Consider the following 10,000-nt stretch of genomic DNA (forward strand, 5'->3'; position numbering starts at 1 on the left):
TAAACACACAAATAATATCTTGTCTGTATGCAAATTTGTAAGTGCATTTTCGTAATCCACACTTTGGGGTCCTAGAGCAGGGGTTAGCTGTTTCACAAATGAAGAAATGAGAATAGCAATGTGACTCACGGAAGAGCCTTCACTTAAAATGTATAGTCAGGTGTCCATCTTCCAAAAAACTAGTTACAGTTTGTCTAAGAAATAAACATATGATTTCATTATGAAAGCATGTTAATTGAGTGGGCAACAGTCTCCTCATTGGCAACCACAGCTTTCTGTTAACTAGAGACTGCTAAGCCATAAAGAAATTGGCATGAAAACATCAGAAAAATCTTCCTTTGGCTTGTTAAAGAACTAAAAGAAAGTACTGCAAAAACCCAGACAAGATCTGGGAGTTTAACTGCAACTCAAACTTCTGAATTATGTAACAGATGCCATCTAGTGTTATAAACCGTAATTGCGGTAATGAGACCATCCTAAAAATGACACCTAGGTCAGCCTGAGAGGTCATTCACTGAGGACTCACACTCTCCTTGGAACCACAAGCTACCTGCTGGAGACAGCCACTGTTGGCCCTCTTCTAGTGAAATGGAAGACATATCCTCTCTAACACCCACACAACTGCTCTCTCAGGCACTCTGAACCTGGACTCCTCACCTTCAAGTTATGTGCGACAATTCCTTTATCAATAGAACTTCCTGTAGTAAGTAGTTTCAACAAAACTTCTAATTATCAGTAACGAACATACATAGTCACAGTGCTTTTGCGAATAATATAATTAAGTATGAAGTGACTTCCATTTGCTTGGTAGTGCCTCAAAAGCAATTATTTTTGAATTCATTATCCTAGGCATATTAATTGTATACAATTAGCTGACAAGCTTCTTAAAATTCCAGTCCCCCACATCCCCCCTCCCTTTGAAAAAGTATTTACTAAACTGAATCAAGAAAATATAACTAAATTAATGAAATGACACTAGCCTTAATACTCAATAATCATGAGTCACTTTTCTTAAGTGAACAATTAATTGCATAGTACTTGGCATAAAAAGATGAGTCTGGAGAATTACCTTTCATTTCGGTTGCTGAGGTACAATTCTGGAACTTGATTTCTAAGGATTTCATTGTAATTAAGCTTGCTGCTCTCAGGGTCACATGATCAGGGCCAGACCTGGGTCGGCATCCAGGTTGAACTTCATCCCCTCCAAAGCAGGACGGCTTTCCAGGCACAGACAATTCCTTCCACAACCCCAGATGCACAGCGTGCAGAAGAGCATCAGCTAAGGCCAACACGTCACTGTCCAGAAGGTGGTCTGGTGACATCAGGGCAGGCACAGAACCACGGCAGAGGTCTTCCCCCATTTTACCAAGAAGGCACTTTTTGATGACTATAACCAATTTCCTTTTAACAAAAGCTGGAACAGGCCAGGCAAGACTATCTAGAGCATGGGGTTTCAAAAACAGCATCCTTTGACTCCGAAAGTGCAATTTCAGGTGGATTCTGGAGGCTATCAGAAGTTCAAGCAGCTCCAGGAAGCACACCAGGCTGTTGACTATGTTAGAGGGATTCTGGAAGTTTCCAAAATGCTGAGAAAATAAGGAATTGTAGAACACTTCAAAAGTAATGTCAAAAAGCACCAAGAGTTGCTTTAGAATTTCTGTAATTATAAAAATAGTAGTTATAAGCAATGGGAAAAACAAAAGCTTTCTTACAACAAAATTTTACAATTCAATTTCTAAGATAAAAAAATAGGTTTAAGAACAGTTACTTCTAATAAGACCAAATGAGGGTATACAGATTAACAGCTAATTATTAAAAGTTAACTCTTGCTTTATAAATATGGGCAGTATCACACTATACAAGAGATATTTAACGATTAAGTTTTAATTTCTTTCTAAAAAGGTAATCTTCAGTGCTGGAGAGTGGTTCATTCGGTAAAGTGCATATGCCTGAGGGCCTGGATTAGGACCCTAGCACCCATGTGGAAGCCAGACAGAGTGGCACACATCTGGAACCCTATCTGCGGAGGTGGAGCTGGAGCTCACTGGCCAGTCAGCCTAACCCAGTTGGTGAGCTCTAGGTTCAGTGAGGGATCTTATCTCAACAAACAAGGTGGGAAGTAGTTGAGGAAGATGCCCAGCATTGACTTCCGCCCTCTACAAGCATCCACAGGCACACATATACCCACATGTGCATGCCCACACACTGAATATGGACACCACACACACCAAGGTTCAGGAGAGAGATTTCTTGCATTTTTCCATACTTCAGGAGAGATGAGGAATAACATACATGTTACTCTTCATTATAAACACAATGCTCCCAAGAGAGTGATGGTCACTTATGGACAGTGTCATCTCTACCTGCTTGCCGTGAATGTGATTCTCTAAAGATTTCTTTTATGACAGCTGTAAGAATCCAGAGGCAATGTGCTGCTTCACTGCTCCCAGAGGATTCTGAGAGATGCTTTTGGCAAAAAGTGATCCAGGGATTGCTTAACATCATCTATAAATAAAAAAAACAAAAGGGTAGCTATAATTATTTTGTTTATAATTAAAATTTACTTGTTATACAACACAATACTATAAAGTGTTGTTTACTTGTTTACATGAAAAAAGTACAGTAATATTTGACAAAACAAGGAACAAAAATATTCTAATATTTTTTAAGGCAGGAAAGTCAACACACCATAGATGTGAAGGATCAAAAAGAACCATGAAAATATCCATGTTATTTATAAACGGTATAGTAATGTGTAAGTCTTTCTTTTTACTTTGCAAATATTCTACCATAAACAACTTTCGTATTCAAAGTGTTATTTTCAAAACAAGCGATTAGAGCACAAAGTCAATAGACGGTGGATCTGTGTGTGTTTGCAAGGCCCTGTATAATACATGTGTGTGAGAGCACACCAGGCACCAGAGGCTGAAGCCAGGTGTCTGTTCAATCACTTCCCTCTTTATTTTTTGAGACAGGATCTTATTTTATTATTATGCTTTTCAATTTGTGCATTATTGTGGGTGCAAATATCTTAATTCAACTATTTGAAGGAGTCAAGTCAATGCCAATGAGCAACTTTAAAACTGCAAGCGATAACTATGAACACAGAAATCCAATTTATCCGACCTTCTCTGTCAGTTGGAAATAGAGGAGCGATGAGAGGCACTTCGCAGCCATGTGAGACAACAACTTGTCGGAATTCTGGAGCATCCAGATCTATAGCAAAACAGACACAGTTCATCACACTGCTGAAGCCTTAAAAACCTTCACTTAGTATCTAAATCATTTAAAAAGTGGTTTACCAATTTGGAATCGACTTCAGTTGACTGCAAAAGGACTTTAATCAGTTCTCTGTACTTCTCTTTTGCGTGGGTCTCAGTTTCAGCAGACAGCACTCGGCTCAGTATCACGTTGATCACTGTTAACTGAAGGAGCTTCACCTCCCGGGCCGTGCTCATCTGAAAGTGTCTCTTTGCACACTCCCGTGCTTCAGGAAGGTTGGTTGGCTCATTGGAGGATGGCCCATGCTGGCCTGGCACACCATCAAGTGTACCATTGACATCAGACTGAGCTAAAGAGGGAGCTGTATAGCCAGCTTGTTCTGAGAGGTCTGGGTTGAGATAATGGATGTAACCATAGACATCATCTTCAAGGATGGCTCCAAGAAGTACTTTCTTGTATAACTGGTCCAAAATTTCTTGGACACTTTCCATTTTGATTCCAAAATGTATATGGTAAGAGAGTCAACAGCCCCAAGGTGTAAATATTGAAGGCTTAGAAATACAATGACTCTCTAAGATGTTCCCTCGGTGAAACCTGAAATAGAAAAAGTAATTTGTAATTGTGAGTGTTAAAGCTGTATTACAAATGAAAGAACACCGTGTTCACTTAGTAAGTCTCAAGTTAGAGATGTTAGTTGCTGAACTCTTCAAATGAATATTATAGTAACACTTTAAAATCACAATGATGAAATGTATGTTTTATATGCAAATATAAGAGCATAAAACTTTTTGTAGTGTTGTTTTGCTTTAGTTTGTTTCAGGGTGTGTGTGTGTGTGTGTGTGTGTGTGTGTGTGTGTGTGTCTTACTAAGAACTGAACCCCAGATCTTGGTCATGCCAAGCAAGCACTCTACCTCTGAGCTTGATCCCCAGCCCTGTCTTTTATTTTTTGTTTTGAGATGGGGTCTCTATAAGCTGCCTACAGTGGTAAGCTCACCTTGATCTCACTCTGTAGCTCAGGGAGACCTTGAACTTGTGATCCTCCTGCCTCAGACAAGCGAGTCTCTGGGATCATGGGCTGGCATCACCAGGCCCAGCTGAAAATACCAGCTTTCTTCTAATAGTAGTTCCAGGTAGCTGCTTGGTTTCTCAGACTTGGTACTGTTGAAAGTGGAGCCAGACTCCTCTGTATGCGGGAGCTGCAAGAACACTGTAAGCTGGTAAGCAACCCTCCACTCAACCCCACCTCACCCCACCCAAACCTCTACCCTCCTGGCCTAATGCTCCCAGCATCATCCACCAGATTCTGATGACTAGAAATGTCTGCAGACATTGTTAGATGTCCCAGTTCAAAAACACTGGGATCAATCAAATTCTTTAACCTTCACTCTGACTTATAGATTAAAACCTGATTGACTATTTATATATCATATTACATAACAATGATGTTAGGATCCTAAGTCATCACCTCTGTGACTAAGTAAAAACCTTTTTTTAAAAAAAGTGCTATCCCAAGAAAGTCAAGAAGGGAAGGAAAAACAACCCAAACTGAGCAGACTGTACTTGTAACTGCATAGAAATTTAGACATTCAAGTTGTTCCAGAATTCTCTGGCATGATGGAGATCATAATGGGTTGTGACACATGTGACAAATGTGACATGTGACACATTTAGGGACAGATATGGCTTTTAAAGCAGAGAAAAGAGGCAGCCAGTCAATGCCAGAGGAAGTATGCTGTCAATGGTATGAGCAAAAAAGAGGACTGGACATTCTTTCAATGGAATGATGGAGGCTCTGGGACCCTACTGGGCCACCTTACTCCTCCTAAATATAGAGAGCTTTAAGCTACACACACATCCCTTATGTTCTGACAAGCAAAGAATCCTCTCCTACTGGGGAAAAGGAGGGTTTTGCTTGTTTTTGTACACTTGAACACTCACATCCCCCATATAAATTCATAGTTCTCTTACTTTAAATGGGTATGACAGCTGCCTGATTCCCTCAATTCCTAAGTTTTGGTGCATGAGCAGGCCTTTTGGAGCCCACTTCTATGATGGGATACCTCATATAGCCTTGAGGCAGGGGGAAGTACTTGGACCTACCTCTACTAAATGTATCTCCCCATGGGAGGCCTTACCTTCTTGTAAGAAGGAATAGGGGGTGGGTTGAGAGGGGAAGGCTGGAGGGGTGGGAGGAGGGAAGAGAGGGATCTTTGGTATGTAAAATGAATAAAAAAATTTGTTAATAAAATAAACAACTTTGTTCACATATGCAATTTACATGGATCCTGACGTTGTCTTCTTTCACAAAATGTTACTTTAATTTTATGTATATGGGTGCTTTCCCTGCATGCATGTCTATGCACCATGTGCATGCCTGGTGCTCACAGAGGTCAGAAGAGAATGCCAGATTCCCTGAAACTGAAGTAACAAATGGATGTCACCTGCTATGGTGGTTTGAATGAGAATGGTACCCAAAGACTCATTTACCTGACTGCTTGGCCAGCAGTTGGTGGAACTGTTTGGGAAGGACTAGGAGGCATGGACTTGGTGGAAGAGGTGTGTCACTGGGGGCGGCCTCTGAGGTTTCAAAAGTCCATGCCATTGTCAGTTATCTCTCTCTCTCTGCCCCATGCTTGTGGATCTGATATAAAGTTTCAGCTACTACTCTAGCTGCATGCCTGCCTGCCTGCAGCCATGCTCTTTACCATGCTAGTCATGACTCTAATCCTTTGAAATCATGAGCTCCCAAATTAAAGCTTTCATTTTTAAGTTGTCTCTTCACAGCAATATAAAAGTAATGAAGACAACTGTCATGTGGGTGCTGGGAATCAAACCCAGATCTGGATGAACAGCTCTTCAGCACTGAGCGATTTCTTTAGCCCCTGTTGAGCCATCTCTGCAGCCCTTGACTTTGTCTTCTTAAAATACCCTAGTTAGTAAAACCCATGGACTCTCCTTCTCCACCATAACTCAAGTCCAATTGCCCTGCACATGCTTAACTTCCCTCCTCAGAGGAGAGGTTATGAGGGTGACCACTCGTGCTGTGCCTCCCTTCCAGAGTGTGGCCCATTCACTGGTCTTGACTTTGCCATCTTCTTCTATGAAATTTTACGTGTATGGCTATTTTGCTTGCATATCTGTCTGTGCACCACAGGCACACCTATTTTGCTCTTTTGTTTGTTTTGCTTTTCTTTCTAGTTGGTTTGATTGTTCTGCAGCAGAGTCTCACTATGTAACCCTGGCTGGTGTGGAACTCACTATGTAGACCAGGCTGGTCTCAAACTCAGAGAGACACAGCTGCCATGGCCTAAGGAGTTCTGGGATTAGATGTATGTGTCACCTCACCCAGCTCAGTCTTTTACCACTTATTTCTTCCCATTGAGCACTTAAGGAATCTCAACCGTGGGCCACCTAACCAGACAGTTTTGTAGTAGAGAACTAAAATAGAGCAGCTAAATCTTAACAAATCTATAGATTTTAAATTTATGAACAAAATTTTTACTTAAGTCTTCTCCAAATCCTATTTTAAGATTCATTTTTATCATTACTTATGTGTATGTGAGTGTCTACATCTGGGTATTTGCACCACGTCAGTACAAAAACAACAGATACCAGAAGAGGGCATCGGATCCCCTGGAGCTGTAGTTATGAGTGACTAGAAGTAGGTAGTGGGAACTGAACTCAGGTCCACTGCGGGGACAGCAAGCATTCTTAACTACCAAGCCATCTTTCCAGCCTCTGAGCACTACTTTCAAGCTGTGATGTGCATTCCACACAACTTAATAATCTAGACTTTGGTAGCTTTGTTCCAATTGACAATGCTAAGCTTTCCTGTACTCACATAAGTAGCAGTGGTTAAGAAGTCTGTAACCCTCTGTATGCTAACCCACAGCTAACCAGAAAGGACAGTCCTGGTCTGTGTGCCCAGAGGGGACTGACCTCCACCATCCATACCCTTTCCTCACTTTCTGAGATGAAATCTTGCTAAGTTGTACGGCCTGGCCTTGAATTGCATCTTCATGCCCCAGTTTCAAACATAGCTGGGACACCAGGGTCACATCATCCCTTCTTTCTTTGGCCATCCTCATTGAGAGGTTTCCCATTACAGGAAATTCTCCCAACTGCAATGGCCAGAATAAAATCAGCTGTTGGCATAGTTTTCCAGTTACATGTCAGAAACTGACATTCATATTCTACTTTAAAGTCTAAATCCCTTTTCATAACAGTTTTCTTTTCTCAGTAGTACTAATATTTAGAATATTTTAGGCTTTAATTATTATCATACGCTCATCTCTTGTCATTAACTTTAGCAACAAATGCATTTTCATTCCAATGTTATTTATAGCAATAAAAATCCTTAGGACAATATTCCTGTCACCTCTCGTTTTACCGAGTGAGAATGAAACCTCTCCTTGGTCATTCTTCACTGCCACCATCATCTCAGCACCAGTGAAGGTCAATGCCAGAGAACAACAGTGTGGGGGAGGGGCAGCCTGCTTTCTGTCATGGTAGGCCCCAGGTTCCTTGGCAGGAATGGCTCTAAGAAGTCAGACTCAAAGTTTGCCCATTTTAAATTGAGAAATACATCTTCAGAGACAGTTAGACGGCTCAGAGGGTGAAAGCAATGTCTTAGTTACTTTCCTACTGCTGTGATAACACACCATGGTGAAGGAAACCTACAGAAGAAAATGTTTACTTGAGTTTACAGTTCCAGAGGGTTAACAGCCCTTCATGGCAAGAAAGCTTGGCAGCAGGCTACAGACCTGACAGCTGGAGCAGAAGCTGAGAGCTCACGTGCTGAACCCTAAGCAGGAAGCAGAGAGCACACTCAAAATGGTGCAAGTCTTTAAACTCTCAGAGCTTGCTCCCCGTGACAGACTTCCTGCAGCAAGGCTACACCTCCTAAACCCATGTGAACTGTGGACCAAGTACCGAACATCTGACTGAATGGTGGACACAAGGCATCCAAAGCCTCACTGGTATTTGCTACCGGTGCTACTGGCAAGCCAGCCTTATGGTAGAATTCAGCTCTTGGGTCCCAGGGGTGGAAGGAGAGAACTGATTCCCACAGGTTGTTCTCTGACATAATGTACGCATGCACACACACAAATAAATACAACAATAATATACACATCTGGTTGGGGAATGAAGCTCCGGAGTGGGGCATTTCCTACGCGTGGGTGATGTCCTGGGTTCAACCCCCAGCACATAAATAAATAACTATTCAGAAAATAACAAAACAAAACAAAGACATCACAAACACTCAGAGAACAGGCAAGAAAACTGACAACAGTTACGTGCTGGGGTGCTTCTCCGGGCGCCTGGCACAAAACTTCAGTTGCACTTAAAACATGATTCATGGTGATTCAATGCACCCCACAGTACACCCCACAATAAATGTCTGTAGGTGGCCTGTTAAAAGTTGAAAACTACTAAAGAAAACCCACTGCTCTTCCCCAGAAAAATGCTGGATTAAAGGGAAGGGAAATCTGAGAAAGCAGACTAGGGGACCAAGTGGCCGTACTATGGCCCTCAAGGGATTGCTCATGGTTGGTTCACTGCAAACCGAAATGCCATGCTGGCCTGGAAAGATATGTACCATTCAGAAGCCATGACTGTTAAAATGTGGTCACAGCTGGCTGTCTAGTATGTGTGCAGCAATGCTTTGAAACACCTACACAGAGTCTACAAGGGAGGCCACTATCACAGAAAAGAAATATTTGGAGATGTCTAGTCAGGACATGGACATAAAGAAATTATTTCTTAGATGATCTCCACTGACAACTGGTACTTTTTTTCTGATGTTAAAAAAATTATCCTTTTAGAAAAAGATGTAATAAAAAATCCTTGGGATCAAAAACCTTGGCCTCTTCCAAAAGCATAGTACATAAAGCAAAAATTGATATGTTAAACTTCAAAAAAATTAAAATATTTGCTCTCTAAAAAATTCCACTAAGAAGCTGAAAGATTGCTGCGGGACATAGCTCAGTGGTAGAGTCCTTGATCAACACGCATGAGGTTCGAGGTTCAGCCCCTGGTAGAGTGGGGAAAGAAAACAGAAAAGAAAAGCTACCAAGCGTTAGGCCCACAAAAACTCTCAAAAATCAGCACTGACAACTGACTAATGCTACAAGCTCTGCCCTGGAATGCCAGTTCTTCAAAGGCAACCAGATGGTTCTAACAGCTGAGAGCTGACTCAAAGAAACTGACATTGGGTGTTACCAGATATGCAGAAGCGGGACCAGATCCCTAGCAGCCTCACCTTCCCTGCAAATGGGGAGCAGAAACTCGCGGGTGCTCACCTGTCTTGGAATCTGCAGAGACTAGAGGAACAAATTAGATAGAGAAAGCGAACACAGAAGCACGCTGACTGTGTAGCTGAAGAAGGACACTGCACAGAGCTGTTGCAAGGCACAGAAAGGTCTCACATGGAGGCTGCGGACCTTGGCTCCCAAGGTGTTGCCTAATCATGAGTGTAGAGCTGGAATTTGCTGCTTTGTGGGCACCATCATTTGTTCCTCGTGTCCACACCAGTCATCCTGGAATCCCCTCGCTGACTCATCAGTGCTGGGTTCTGGAGGACAGACAGAAAAACAAGTCAATTGTGATGCAGAGGAGAGCTGGGCAGATGCTGGTTTTGATGTCAAAGACAATCAAGGAATCCCAAGCAGGTTGCAAAGAGGCTTGTTCTGCATATTTAAAAACCAAGGTTGCAAGCTGACCAGAAAAGGGGATTACCCCTGAGCAAGAAGCTTCAGGAAGCATTGGAGAAGCCCC

General features: G+C 42.1%; 1 protein-coding gene across 4 annotated transcripts in view; it reads right to left on the minus strand.

Annotated features, from left to right (window-relative positions):
* Lins1 (lines homolog 1) overlaps positions 1–10,000 on the minus strand; it is a 28,399-nt gene that overhangs the window by 3,013 nt on the left and 15,386 nt on the right. For 2 of the 4 annotated variants that reach the window (XM_052761211.1, XM_052761213.1), the window contains exons 2-7: positions 9,526–9,797; positions 4,218–4,419; positions 3,303–3,816; positions 3,127–3,216; positions 2,364–2,505; positions 1,070–1,657 (exon numbers count right to left, since the gene is read on the minus strand). In XM_052761211.1, the coding sequence (XP_052617171.1) occupies positions 1,070–1,657; positions 2,364–2,505; positions 3,127–3,216; positions 3,303–3,713 (1,231 nt within the window). In that variant the 5' untranslated portion in view covers positions 3,714–3,816; positions 4,218–4,419; positions 9,526–9,797. Of the gene's footprint in view, positions 1–1,069; positions 1,658–2,363; positions 2,506–3,126; positions 3,217–3,302; positions 3,817–4,217; positions 4,431–9,525; positions 9,798–10,000 lie in introns of all 4 variants that reach the window. The other 2 variants (XM_052761214.1, XM_052761212.1) reach the window with 2 other exon arrangements.

Source organism: Peromyscus californicus, unplaced genomic scaffold (assembly GCF_007827085.1).
Source record: "Peromyscus californicus insignis strain IS unplaced genomic scaffold, ASM782708v3 Scaffold_4__1_contigs__length_199733344, whole genome shotgun sequence".
Classification (NCBI taxonomy): Eukaryota; Metazoa; Chordata; class Mammalia; order Rodentia; family Cricetidae; genus Peromyscus; species Peromyscus californicus.